Source organism: Desmodus rotundus, chromosome 4 (genome assembly GCF_022682495.2).
Source record: "Desmodus rotundus isolate HL8 chromosome 4, HLdesRot8A.1, whole genome shotgun sequence".
NCBI lineage: Eukaryota > Metazoa > Chordata > Mammalia > Chiroptera > Phyllostomidae > Desmodus > Desmodus rotundus.
Genome location: NC_071390.1, coordinates 73,910,490 through 73,925,180, shown reverse-complemented (window position 1 = coordinate 73,925,180; position 14,691 = coordinate 73,910,490). Strand labels below are relative to the sequence as shown.

Here is a 14,691-nt window from a genome sequence, read left to right as displayed (position 1 = left end):
TTTTATTTTCTATCTTTAGCTGATAACCATATGATTTCAGTCATATGTGGAATCTAATAAACAAACTGAACTAACAAGCAAAATAAGAGACAGACTCATAGAGAGCAGGCTGACAGCTATGGGGGCTTAGCAGGTATAGGATGGAGCAGAAAGGAAAAAAGACTCATGAACATGGATGATGGTGTGGTGATTGTGGGGGGAGGAGAGTATAAGGGGGATAAGTGGTAATGGAAAAAAATACAATTAAAAAAACAAAAAATGGATTTATCAAATCAAAACCATAGTGAGGTACTCCTTCACACTGGAATAAGTTAGACACAAAAGAAAAAATATTGCATGATTCCACCTATATAAGGTACCTGGAATAGTCAAATTCATGGAGACTAAGTAGAATGATGATTACCAGGGGCTGGGGGAGGGGAATGCAGTGTTGTGCAGAGTTTCAACTTCGGAAGATGAAAAAGTTACAGAGATACAGATGAACAGTGATGATTTCACAGCAATATGAATGTACTTAATGCCACAGACCCTTACACTTAAAAATGGTTAAATGGTAAATTTTATATTATATATATTTTACCACACTAGGTTTATCAACACTGCATATAAATCTACAAATACTTCAGAGTAAGAAATTTAACTAAAAAAACTACAGATAAAGATAGGTTTATTCCTTTCACATTCTTTGTTCTACTTATTAGAATATTTGTTGTTTGTCAAATTTGTATCGCTATTATAGTTGATAGAATGAAGAATTATCCTATGGCTCCTGGAGTTTGTTTCTGCCTTGGAGTCTTTCAAAATCCAGCTATATCCACACACTCTAGTTATGGAGTGTGCACATTGTACATCAGACTGTTTGAGCCCTTGACTTTTTAAAAATAAGTATGATTAGGTAATAAATCCCTGCTTAAAGGTTGGTGGAATGGAGTTAAACCATTTTAGAATTTTTTTATATAGGCTTATATTTGAGAGAAAACAAGTTGCTTAGTTCTGGCATTTTCTTTTCCCCTAGGTATACCTTGAAAGACTTCTAACATATGCAGAGATAGATATCTGTCCAGCCAACTGGAAGCGAATTGTCCTCGGGGCCATCCTGCTGGCCTCCAAGGTGTGGGATGACCAGGCTGTGTGGAATGTGGATTACTGCCAGATCCTGAAGGACATCACCGTGGAGGATATGTGAGTGGGTGTAGTCACTGTTCATGAAGGAGATTGTGTCCCTTTTGAATGCTCTTTCTAGTGTAGAATGAATGAATTTTATTGACTGTCTACTGGAAGCTGATATATAATGAGGGCACAGTTGTGGAATGTTATATGCAAAAACCTGTATTTCTCTTCATTGTGGATCATGAACAGGTACTGACAACACTTTGTTTTGCGAAACTGGTTGTAGTCAAACTTTCCTTAGGAAGGGGTGGACCAACGCCTTATGCAGCGTGTGGTGGTGGTTTCCATTCCAGTTGTGTCTCACTGCAGACTGATAAAACAGAGTTAATGTCTTGCACCAGTCGTTTGTGGACAACAGCCTAACCAAAAAGCAGAAGAGCTAAAACATTATGTTTCAGAGAGAAGATTTTTACTGTTTTGTCATTATTACATGTTTACTTGCTTAAAATCAGCATTCTGTCCAGGAGGCCTGTCATGTAATTTCATCGTTAGGGTGGCATATTCTCCCGGCTGCGCTCAAGTACCCACAGCTCAGTGGAGGTGCCATAAATCCTGAGCAGAGGGGAGAGTTGTCCACCTCATAACTCTCAGGACAGCCTTAGGATTTCTCAGTTGTTTCAGTCCTCAGATTTAGGTGTGGACTGTTAGCAGGAGACCTGTAGGCCTAGTCCCTGGGATATCTGGGGTCTGGGATGCAGGAAATAGGTTTGGAGCCTCTTAGGAGGAAGGAGATGTTTTAGAAGATAGTCAGGATAACTACTTACAATTGCTTATGCTTTATAGGCACTTCTGACACTATTCATGCTAAAATTTGTCATGTTTTTTTGGTGCTCTTGAGGGAGCTTTAGGCTGGAGGAGGTTCCCAGCTGTGTGTCTCAGTCCACATCCATGTCCCTGGACCCAGTAATCCTGGAAATGTAGGATCTTCACAGTGCCTGTGACGTCTACCTTATAGTGGTGTCGCATGGATTTCTCAGCACCCTGGGCACCTGTGCCTGGGTTCTGACTCGCTGGGCACCCCATGTTGTGGCCCCATGGAGCATACTTGTTTATTGTTTGTGTCTTTTTTTGCAGAATTGATTCCTGCTACTCATCTATGAAAACTCCTTCCCGTGTCTATAGTTCTCTATTATAAAAACTAAGAAAAGTATAAAGAAGTTTTTGATAGTAATAAAAATAAAATTCTTGATTGTATTTCAAAGTGAAAACAGCTGTGAAAATAATTGTCATTTAGACCATAAAGGAGAAGGACATTTGGGTACAAGGTGTAAGAAAAACTGATTGCTTTATTGGGGGGTTATTCTCTCATCAACTGCCTGATACCATGTGACACTGAATTGTGCACCACAGGGATCACATCAAGGTTGTCTCTTCTCCTTTGTGTAAAGAAGATGATGTACAACCAGTGACTTGGTGTGGGTGGTGATACTGAGGTTCTGCAAGAGCAGGGTGGAGGCCTTCCCCACCATGAGCAGTTGTATTGACCTAAGTAAAAAAAAATGCCTCCTGAAGTCAGTGTATGTCTCAATCTTTTCATCATATATATCCTAGCTATTTCTGGAAGAAATACAATACAATGCAAATTACAAATACAGAAGCATTAAAGAAAGAGAACAGAAAAATGAAGAATGAAGAGCATGGGGGTAGGGAGGTGATTCATTTTGTTCTATTATTCTTCTTATAGGGTTTTTAAAAATTTATTTTTTATTGTATTTTTTCCAATTGCCATTTATCTCCCTTATATCCCCCCCTATTACCACCACACTGTTGTCCATGCTCATGAGTCCTTTTTCATTTTTGCTCAATCCCTCCACTCCCTAACAACCCTCTACCCCAAGAGCTGTCAGCCTGCTCTCTATCTATGAGTATGTCCCTATTTGCTTGTTAGTTCAATTTGTTCATTAGATTCCACATATGAGTGAAATCATATGGTATTTGTCTTCCCCTGACTGGCTTTATTTCACTTAGCATAATGTTCCCTAGATGCATCCATGCTGTTGCAAAGGGTAAAAGTTTCTCTTTTTTTCAGATGAGTATATTCCATTGTATAGATGTCCCATAGTTGTTTATCTACTAATCTAATGATGGACACTTGGGCTGCGTCCATAACTTGGTGATTGTAAATAATGCTGCAATGAACATAGGGTTGCTTATGTTCTTTCAAATTAGTATTTCAGATTTCTACAGATAAATTCCCAGAGTTAGAATCTCTGGGTCATAAGGCAGTTCCATTTTTAGTTTCCACAAGAACTGCACCATCAATTTGTATTCCCACCAACAGTGCAAAAGGGTTCCGTTCCCCTTTCTCTACATCCTTGTGAGCACTTGTTGTTTGTTGATTTATTGACGATAGCCATTCTGCCCCATGTGAGGGGAGCCATCTGTATGTCCTCTTTGGAGAAGTGTCTATTCAGGCCTTTGACCATTTTTAATTGTTTGTTCTTTTGGTGTTGAACTTTATAAGATCTTTATAGATTTTGGATAATAACCTCTCATCAGATCTATTGGCTAATAGGTTCTCCCATTCATTGGGCATTTTTTCTATTTTGTTGATGGTTTCCTTTGCTGAGCAAAAACTTTTTAGTTTGATGTAGTCCCACTTGTTAATTGTTTCTTTTCTTTCCCTTGCCTGAGGAAATAAATTAGATAAAACACTGCCACGAGCAAGGTCTGAGATTTTTTTGCTGCCTATGTTGTCTTCTACAATTTTTATGGTTTGGAGTCTAACATTTAAGCCATTGATCCATTTTTAATTTATTGTTGTGTGTGGTGTAACAAGGTGGTCCAGTTTCATTTTTCTACACCTATCTGCCCAATTTTCCCAACACTGTTTATAAAATAAACTACCTTTAGCCCATTGTATGTGCTTGCTTCCTCTGTCAAATATTAATTGACTGAGGGTGTGGGTTTATTCCCGGGCTCTCTATTCTGTTCCATTGATCTGTGTGTGTGTTTTTATGCCAGTATTGTGCTGTCTTGATTACTTTGGCCTTACAGTATTCTTTCACATTAGGTAGTGTGATACCTCCAACTTTCTTCTTCTTTCTGAAGACTGCTGTTGCTATTTGCGGTCTTTTGTAGTTCCATATAAATTTTTGGAACATTTGTTCTATTCTGTGAAATACACATCACTGGTATCTTGATAGTAATTGCATTGAATCTGTAGATTGCTTTGGGTAGTATGGACATTTTAATGATGTTAATTCTTCGAATCCATGAACACAGGATATGGTTTCATTTATCTGCATCTTCTTCAGTCTCTTTCTTCAGTGTCTTATATTTTTCCATGTACAAGTCTTTACATCCTTGGTTAAATTTATTTCTAGGTAATTTATTCTTTTTGTAGCAATTGTGAGTGGAATTGTTTTCTTAATTTCCCTTTCTGTTTATTATTGGCATGTAAAAATGCAACTTACTTCTGGGTATTAATTTCATATCCTGCTACTTTACAGAATATACAGTTCTAGTAGTTTCTTGGTGGAATCCTTGGGGTTCTTGATGTGCAGTATCATGTCATCTGCAAATAAAGACAGCTTTACTTCTTTCCAATTTGTATGGCTTTTATTTCTTCTTCTTGTCTGATTGTTGTAGCTAGGACTTCCAGTTCTATGTTGAATAACAGGTGAAGAAGAGTTCCCCGGTTTTATTTCCAGTCTTAAGGGGAATGCTTGTACTTTTTGCCCATTGAGTATGATGCTGGCACTGGGTTTATTATATGTGACCTTTATTCTATATATGTATGTTCCCTCTGTTTCCACTTTGCTGAGAGTTTTGATAAAAAATGGGAGCTGGCATAATAAAGGACATATATGAGAGATCTACAGCCAATCATACTCAATGGGCAAAAACTAAAATCTTTCCCACTAAGATCAGGAACAAGACAAGGATGCCCTATCTCACCACTCCTATTCAACCTAGTATTGGAAGGCCTAGCCACAGCAATCAGACAAGAAAAAGAAATAAAAGGCATCCAAATGGGAAAGGAGGAAATGAAACTGTCATTGTTTGCAGATGACATGATAGTGAACATGGAAAATCCTATGGACTCCACCAAAGAACTACTCGACCTAATAAATGAATTTGGCAAAACAGCTGGATACAAAGCCAATGCTCAGAAATCAAAGGCATTCCTGTACACCAACAATGAAAGATCAGAAAAAGAAATGAGGGAAAAAATCCCATTTGATTAGCAACAAGAAAAATAAAGTACCTAGGAATCAACCTAACCAAGGAGGTAAAAGACCTGTACTCAGAAAACTACACAACACTGAAGAAAGAAATTAAGGAAGACACAAACAAATGGAAGCATGTACCATGCTCATGGATTGGAAGAATTAACATCACCGAAATGGCCACACTACCCAAGCGATTTATAGATTCAATGCAATTCCTATTAAAGTACCAATGACATATTTCACAGATATAGAACAAATATTTCAGAAATTTATGTGGAACCGTAAATGACCCCGAATAGCTGCCGCAATTTTGAGAAAGAAGAACAAAGCAGGAGGGATCACAATACCTGACATCAAACTATTACAAGGCCACTGTAATCAAAACAGCCTGGTACTGGCATAAAAACAGGCACATAGAGCAGATGGAACAGAACAGAGAACCCAGAAATAAACCCAACTCTCTATGGTCAATTAATATTTGACAAAGGAGGCAGCAGTGTAAAATGGAGCAAAAAAGCCTCTTCAACAAATGGTGTTGGGAGATCTGGACAGCTACATGCAAAAAAGTGAAATTCGATCACCAAGTTACACCATACACAAAAATAAATTCAAGGTGGGTAAAAGACTTAAATATAAGTTGTAACACCATAAAAGTCCTAGAGGAAAACATTGGCAGGAAAATCTCAGACATTCCACGCAGCAATATCCTCACAGACATGTCCCCTAAAGCAAGGGACATAAAGGAAAGAATAAACAAATGGGACCTCATCAAAATAAAAAGCTTCTTCACTGCTAAAGAGAACAGCATTAAAATGAAAAGAGAACCAAAAGTATGGGAACATTTATTTGCCAGTGATACCTAAGACAAGGGTTTAATCTCCAAAATCTATAAAAGAACTCACACGACTCCATTCTAAGAAGACAAGCAACCCATTTAAAAAATGGGAAACAGACTTGAACAGACACTTCTCCAAGGAAGACATACAGAGGGCCAAGAGACATATGAAAAGATGCTCAGTATCACTAGCTTTCAGAGAGATGCAGATTAAAACCACAATGAGGTACCATCTCACACCAGTCAGAGTGGCCTTCATAAACAAAGCAACAAACGTTGGAGAGGATGCGGAGAAAAGGGAACCCTAGTACATTGTTGCTGGGAATGCAGACTGGTGCAGCCACTGTGGAGAACAGTATGGAATTTCCTCAAAAAACTAAATATGGAAATGCCTTTTGACCCAGCAATTCCACTGCTAGGTTTATACCCTAAGAGCCTTGAAACACCAGTCCCAAAGAACCTATGCACCCCAATGTTCATAGCAGCACAATATACAATAGCCAGTTACTGGAAGCAAACTTAAGTGCCCATCAGCAAATGAGTGGATCAAACAATTATGGTACATTTACACAATGGAATTCTACGCAGCAGAGAGAAAGAAGGAGCTTATACCCTTTGCAACAGCATGGATGGAACTGGAGAGCATTATGGTAAGTGAAATAAGCCAGACGGCGAGGGACAAATACCATATGATCTCACTTTTAACTGGAACATAATCAACAAAAGAAAAAAGCAAACAAAATATAATCAGAGATATTGAAGTTAAGAACAGTCTGGCAATGTCCAGAGGGTAGAGGGGAAGGGACAGTGGGGTGAAGGGTTTTCAAGAACTACTATAAAGGATGCATGGACAAAACCAAGGGGGAGGGTGGAAGCAGGGGAGGGAGGTGAGTTTGGCTGGTGTGGGGTAGAGGTGATAATGCAGACAACTGTAATTGAACAACAATAAAATTAAAAATATATATATAAGAGGTAAAATATACAAGATATGTCCCCCCAAAATCCAGCCATTGTTAATATAATGAGAACAGTTTGTGCCACATTGATGTAACCTGGCAGCCAGGGAGAGTGGACTGGAATGAACATGCGTGAACAATGGCAACTTCACTGTTCTAGTCAGTGGGGGTGGTAGACACCATTGAGTGAGCTTGTGTACTGTGTGGCCATCACATTCACAATGACAGTGAGTACAGCAATGAATCTACATCAAATTTTGCGTTAAGCTTGAACATTCCTCCATGAAAACTATTCAGATGATTCAGAAGGCCGCAGCTGTGGGCATCTGGTGATTGGCAGCTTCATCACAATAATGTGCCTGCTCATGCATCATGTCTAGTGCAGTTTTTTGTGTAATATCAAATCACCCACATGACTCGACCACACTACAGTTCAGATTTGGCACTCTGAGACTTATCACTTTTCCCAAAACTAAAATCACCTTGGAAAAGTTTCATACCACCGTTGATGGGAGTCAGGAAAATACAAAAGGGCAGCTGATGGTGACTGGGAGAACTGTGAGAGGTCCCAAGATGCCTACTATGAAGGGGACTAAAGCATCATTGTCCTGTGTACAACGTTTCTTGTATCTTCTTCAATAAATATCCCTTTTTTCATATTACATGGCTGGATACCTTCTGCACAAACCTTGTATATGCCATAAAATACAATTCTTATCCTTAAAAAAAAATGGGTGCTAGATTTTATCAAATGTTTTTTCTGCCTCTGTTGACATGTTCATGTGGTTTTTATCCTTCGTTTTACTTATGTAGTATGTCACATTTATTGATTTAAGAATATTGATTGTATCAGCCTTGCATCCCCAGAATAAACCCCACTTGATCATGGTATATGATCTTTTTGATGCATTGCTGTATTTGGTTTACTAATATTTTGTTGATGATTGTAGCATCTATGTTAATCAGTGATATTGGCCTATACTTTTCTTTTTTTGTAGTGTCTTTATCTGGTTTTGGAATTGGGATAATGCAGGCCTCATAATATGAGCTTGGGAGTCTTCTCTTGAATTTATTGAAATTGAGAAGGAGAGTTGTTAGTTCTTCTTGGACTGTTTCATCAAATGCATTTGTGAAGCCATCTGGTCCATTGTTTTTGTTTGTTGGGAGTTTTTTTATTACTGATTCATTTTTCATTAGGTGTAATCTGTCTATTCACATTCTTTGATTCTTCCTGATTTTGTTTTGGAAGATACATGTTTCTAGGAATTTATCCACTTTGTCCAGGTTGTCCAATTTGTTGGTATATACCAGTAGTTCCTAATACTTTCTTACAACACTTTGTGTTTTTTTAGTGTCAGTTGTTATTTTTCCTCTTTTTTTCTGATTTTATTTATTTGGGTCCTCTCTCTTTGTTTCTTGATGAGTGTGGTTAAAGGTTTGTTGTCAGTCATGTTTATCTTTTCAAAGAACCAGCTCTTGGATTCATTGATCTTTTGTATCATTTTTTAGACTCTATTTCATTTATTACTGCTTTGATCTTTATTATTTCTTTCCTTCTACTCATATTGGGCTTTGTTTGTTGTTATTTTTCAAGTTCATTTAAGTGTAAAGTTAGATTGTTTATTTGAGCTTTTCCTTGTTTTTTCAGATAGGTCTATGATGCTATGAATGTCCCTCTTAGGTTTGCTTTTTCTGTGTCCCACAGGTTTTGGATTGTTGTGTTCTCATTTTCATTTGTTTCAAGGTATTTCTTTATTTCTTCCTTGATCTCATTGTTGACCCATTCATTGTTTAATAACATGTTATTTAGCTGCCATATCTTGTGTCTTTTTTTTTTTCATTTTTCTTCCTGTGATTGATTTCTAGTTACATAGCAGTTGTGGTCAGAGAAGATTCTTGATATGATTTCAGTCTTCTTAAATTTATTGAGATTTGTTTTGTGCCCAACATGTGGTCTATTCTAGACAGTGTTCCATGTGCACTTGAAAAGTATGTATATTCTGCTGCTTTGGGGTGAAATGATCTGAAGATATCAGCCAAGTTCATTTGATCTAGTGCAGGGATGTCAAACTCATTTTCACTGGGGGCCACATTAGCCTCGTGGTTGCCTTCGAAGAGTCAAATGTACTGTATTTTTTAGAGTATAAGACACATTACCCACCCCCCAAATTTGGGAGGAAAATGGGGGTAGCTAACCTGGCTCGCTGGGGAGTTAGGGGGTGGTGGTGGAGCGGGTCACAGGGCAGGAGCAGGGTCGCTGCTGCAGGAAGCTGGCGGCAGCAGGAGTGGGGTGATGCTGTGGGCCCTGGGCTGGGAGGAGGGCGTGTCCCGGCGGTGCGAAGCAAGGGAGGCAGGAGCAGAGTCCCCGCCACAGCATACTATAGTGCTAGGGAGGAGGGTACAGGCAGTGCTGGCATGTTAGGAGAAGAAAGCCTGTGGCGCCCGTACATGCCTCTATCAGGTGACTGGTGTGTCCCCCATTAACATTAACATAGGCAAATTCCACTGCAGGGTCACCTATCAATGTGGCCCTGCAGCTGTTGCAACACTACAACTCCCATCATGCTTGGACAGGTTGGGATGATGGGAGCTGTAATTTGGCAACAGCTGCAGAGCCACACAGGTTGTGCAAAACTGCTGTCCCCATACAAGAGTGTTGCACAATCTGTGGCCCTCCAGCAGCAGATCTCCCCCATAACAGTGTCAGCAATGCCTTAGACAGCTCTGAAGATGACATCCTCTAATGAATCGAGTGAAGACCGTGATACTAGTGATTCTGAAGAACTGAGCTTCATAAATGTGGGCTGTAGTGACGAGTTGTTCTTGGGGTTCCCTGATGAGTAGAGGAGTTTCTGTACTTAAGCTTAAAGTCAGTAATAACGGTTGTTAATGCTGCTGTTGAGTTCTGTCTACATTTACATTGGTGAAATATTGTTATTTATGTTATTAAATGTTGTACCACATTTTTTGCTTCAAAATTTTTTTCCTATTTCCTCCTCTAAAACCTAGGTGCATTTTATGATCCAGTGTGTCTTATAGTCCAAAAATACGGTAATTTCAGGACTGTATAAATGTAACTACTCCTTAACTAGGGGCAAGGAGCTCAGTGCTGCCACTGGGTAGAAACAAGGTGCTGGGCTGGATAAAACAAGGTGGAGGGCCACATTCGGCCTGCAGGCCTTGCGTTTGCCACCTGTGGTCTAGTGTCGTATAAGGCCGCTATCTCCTTGTTGAATTTCTGTCTTGGAAGGTTATCCATTGAAGTCAATGGGGTGTTAAAAATCCCCGACTATTATTTCTGTTGATCTCTCCATGTCCATCAAGATTTGCTTTACATACATAGGTGCTGCTATGTTGGGTGCATAAATGTTTACTAGGATATGTCCTCTTGTATTGTTCTTTTATCATTATGTAATATCCGTCTCGGTTATAAAGTCTGTTCTGTTGGTATAAGTTTTGCTACATCAGCTTCTTTTTTTTTCCATTTGCACGAAATATCTTTTTCCATCTCTTTACTTTTAGACTGTGTGCATCTTTTTTTCTGAGATGGATCTTTTGGAGACAAGCATGGATCTTGATTTCTTATCCATTCAACTACCCTGTGTCTTTTGATTGGAACATTTAAGCCATTTATATTTAAAGTGATTATTGGTGGGTACATATTTATTGCCATTTTATTGTATTTTTTTAACTGTTTACCTCTATTTCCTTTGTATTTTTTTTCCTACGGCAAGTCCTTCAACATTTGTTGCAATACTGGTTTGGTGGTAACAAACTCCTCTAGTTTTTTCTTGTCTGGGAAGCTCTTTATTTCTCTTTCAATTTTAAATGATAGCCTTGCTGGGTAAAGTAGCCTTGGTTGTAGGTCCTTCCTTTTCATCATCTTGAATATTGTATGCCAATTCCTTCTGTCTTGAAATGTTTCTGTTGAGATATCAGATGACAGTTTAATGGGAGCTCCCTTGTAGATAACTAACTGCTACTAGCTGCTTTTTTTTCTTACAGCTTAGTTCTCCTTTTATGTAGGCTTTGCCATTTTAATTATGATGTGTCTTGGTGTGGGCCTCTTTGGGTCCATCATTTTTTGGACACTCTGTGGTTTTGGGGCTTGTGCGTCTTTTTTCTTTGCCAAGTTAGGCAAGTTTTTGGTCACTATTTCTTCAAATAGGTTCTCAATCCCTTGCTCACTGTCTTCTTCTTCTGACATTCCCTTGATGCTGATGTTGTTATGCTTCATGCTGTCCCAAAGATTGCTAAAACTCTCTCATTTTTTAAAAACTTTTTTCCTTTTCCTGCTTTTTGGGTGTTTTTTTCTACCCTGCGTCTTCCAAATCACTGAATCTGTCCTCTACTTCATCTAACTTACGTTTATTCCTTCTGGTGTTATTTATTTCGGATATTGCATTCTTTATTTATGACTGGTCCTTTTTTATGGTTTCTATGTCTTTTTTTTTTTTTTTTGAAATCTACATCTGGTAAATTGCTTACCTTCATTTCATTTATATCTTCTTCTGAAGAATTCTCTTTTCTTTCATTTAGGGCCTGATTCTTTGTTCCCCATTTGGCTCCCTCTTGGTGTTTGTTTCTGTGTATTAGGTAGATCTGCAATGACTCCTCTGTCAGCCTATGTTGGACGCTGCCTGTGACTGGTCCTAGGCAACCTGTTTGGAGCTGTTGGAGGTCCACAGCCTGTGGTTCCCTCTGCTGGGCCGGGGTATGTGCAGGAAAAACCAAGCTCTTCATCAAGGCCATCTTTTACCAGCACCATGCCTAGTGGAGAGCAAGCTAAAGTCTCAGAGCTCCCAGAGGTCTGTCTTTGCCTGGAGGCTATTAAGCTTAATCACTCAAGGGCCTCCAGTTGTACTCCTCAGCAGCGGGGTTTAAGCTCCACAGGGTGGGGTGAGTGGGATCCCTGTGTGTGAGGCTATTGCTTCCCCCCAGGCTGATGCTAAATGCAAGGGAGTTTTCTGTCTGAGAAAGATGGCTTCTACAGTATGCAGAATAACTCAACGCAGGCAGCCTGGCAACTGACCCTTATAATCACTCACCAGAGCCACCAACCCCAGACTCTCATCATACTTCTCTAGTCCACTCTGCCCTCTCTCTGCTGGAGCCCACGGTAAGTGGCTGCAAATGAAATTTTCTGTGTTGGCCCTTTAGTAGGCTCTTTGCGTCTCTAACTATCTCTCTCTGGTGGACAGAAACCCTACTGCTTTTCACAGCCTTATGTTATTTGGGTTCATTTCATGGTTCTGTTGCTTTATGCTTGGAGCTCAGCTTGAGGTTTTAGACTGCACACTACTCAGGTGGACCCTCCACCCCAGCTGCCGATATATCCTTTTGGTACTTCATCTGCCACTTGTGGGAGCCCAGCCAGCCCTCTTGAGCCTCCACACTTCCTACCAGTCTTGTGGCAGTGTGATTTCTTCTGTAAGTCTTTGGTTACAAGGCATCTCTGTATCTAGTGTTCTGTTGATAATTAAGGATGAATTTAGTTGTGATTCAAGTTTGGTCCCGGGAGGAGGTTAGTGTAGCTTCTATCTACTCTGCCACCATCTTGGATTTCCTGACTGTTATTCGTAACCCACCACAATTAATTCACCAAAATGCCAGTAAAACTGAATGTTCTTGTAGACTTAGGATAATTGGATCATCCTTTTATTTTATGTAAAAGCTTAAATGTTTATAAATTATTTGTCAAGAGTTGTGCATTGTCCAGTTCATGTGTATCTCAATTTGATCCACTTTACAACCCTAGTGCACTTACTTATCATATACACTTTATAGATAGGGAAACTGAGGCCCAGAGAGTTTAAATAATGCTCCAATAAAACTAACAGGTAGAGACATTATCCCCAGCTTTATTCTTTTTTTCAGTATTACTTTGTGTAAGTTTCAGGTGCACAGCATAATGGTTAGACAGTCATATACTTTACAAAGTGGTCCCCCAATATTTTCAGTACCCTCCTGATACCATATATAGTTATTACAATATTATTCACTATATTTCCTGTGCTGTAATTTACATCTCTGTGACTATTCTGTACCTACCAGTTTGTACTTCTTAATCCCTTCACCTTTTTCATCCACTTCTTCAACACCACTCTCTTCTGGCAACTACCACTGTGCTTGCCCTTTGTGTCTATGAGTATGTTTCTACTTCGTTTGTTTGTTTTGTTCTTTAGATTCCACATAAGGAATCTCTGACTGGCTTATTTTGCTTAGCATAGAACCCTCTAAGTCCATCCATTACTGTCACAAATGGTAATATTTCATTTTTTATTGCTGAGTAATATTCCATTGTGTATACAGGGTGGGGCAAAAGTAGATTTACAGTTGTTTGTATGGAAAATAATATAAGAATAAACTGTGTTTCATGTAATCAGAACTTTGAACCTACTTTTGCTCACCTGTATGTACCACAGCTTTTTTATCCACTCGTCTACTGATGGACACCTGGGTTGCTTCCAAATCTTGGCTATTGTAAATAATACTGCAGTGAACATAGGGGTGCATATATTCTTTTGAATTAGTGTTTTGGCTTTTTTTGGATATGCACTCAGAAGTGGAATTGTATCCCCAGCTTTCTTAATTCCAGTGAACATTAAACAGTAGTTAGAGAGAACAATAGAAGTGACATGTACTCATTCCTAGGTTCTCCATGGAGTTGTCTTTAACTAAATGCCTGAAATGGTCTTTTTTTTTTTTTTAAATTGTCCCTCCTTAAATAAAAAGTGGGAGGGTAAAAATAATAGGGAATTTGGAATTCCAAATACTTAGGTTCCATTCATTGAAGGTTGATATCTTTGTTTTCTGAGAGAGAGAAACAGAGAAACATTGATTTGTTTTCCATTTATTGATGCATTCATTTATTGATTCTCATATGTGCCCTGACCAGAGATCGAACCCACAACCTTGGTGTATTAGGATGATGCTGTAACCAACTTAGCTGTCCATCCAGGGCTTCATTGAAGGTTTAAATTACCAAGTTAGGAAAAGCCAAACACTTGCCAAGAATATTTATAATAATAATAATAACATAGTAATTATCATCATCATGATATTAATGGCATCTTTTCTCTACTATATAGTTTCTAGTCCCAAAGTAACAATTTTACGTGGTAGTTCATTTTTCACAGTTACCCATGAGGTACCCACTCATCCATGTTTTTACATTGTACAGTTTCTGTTACCTGCGGTCAACCAAGGTCTGAAAATATTAAATGGAAATTCCATAAATAAACAATTTTTAAATTGTGTGTCATTCTAAGTAATGTAATGAAAACTCAAGTCTTCCTGCTTCATCCCACCTGGGACATGAATCATCCCTTTGTCTAGCATGCCCATGCTACAGATGTACCCTGCCCATTAGTCACTTATTAGCCATAATGTTACCAAATAGGTTATTAGAGAGAGAGAGACCACATTCACATAACTTTTATTACACTATGCTGTTATAATTATTCTATTTTTATTAGTTACAGTAGTTCCTCAATATTTACAGGGTATGCATTCCCAGACCCCCATGGATGCCTGAAACCTGAGATAGTACTGA

The 14,691-nt window shown here is 38.9% G+C and overlaps 1 protein-coding gene across 7 annotated transcripts in view; it reads left to right on the top strand.

Moving 5' to 3' along the window:
• Positions 1–14,691, top strand: part of CCNY (cyclin Y) — a 274,562-nt gene that overhangs the window by 237,699 nt on the left and 22,172 nt on the right. For all 7 annotated transcript variants that reach the window (XM_024574760.4, XM_053922331.2, XM_053922334.2 and 4 more), the window contains one exon: positions 1,016–1,182. In XM_024574760.4, the coding sequence (XP_024430528.1) occupies positions 1,016–1,182 (167 nt within the window). The remainder of the gene's footprint in view (positions 1–1,015; positions 1,183–14,691) is intronic.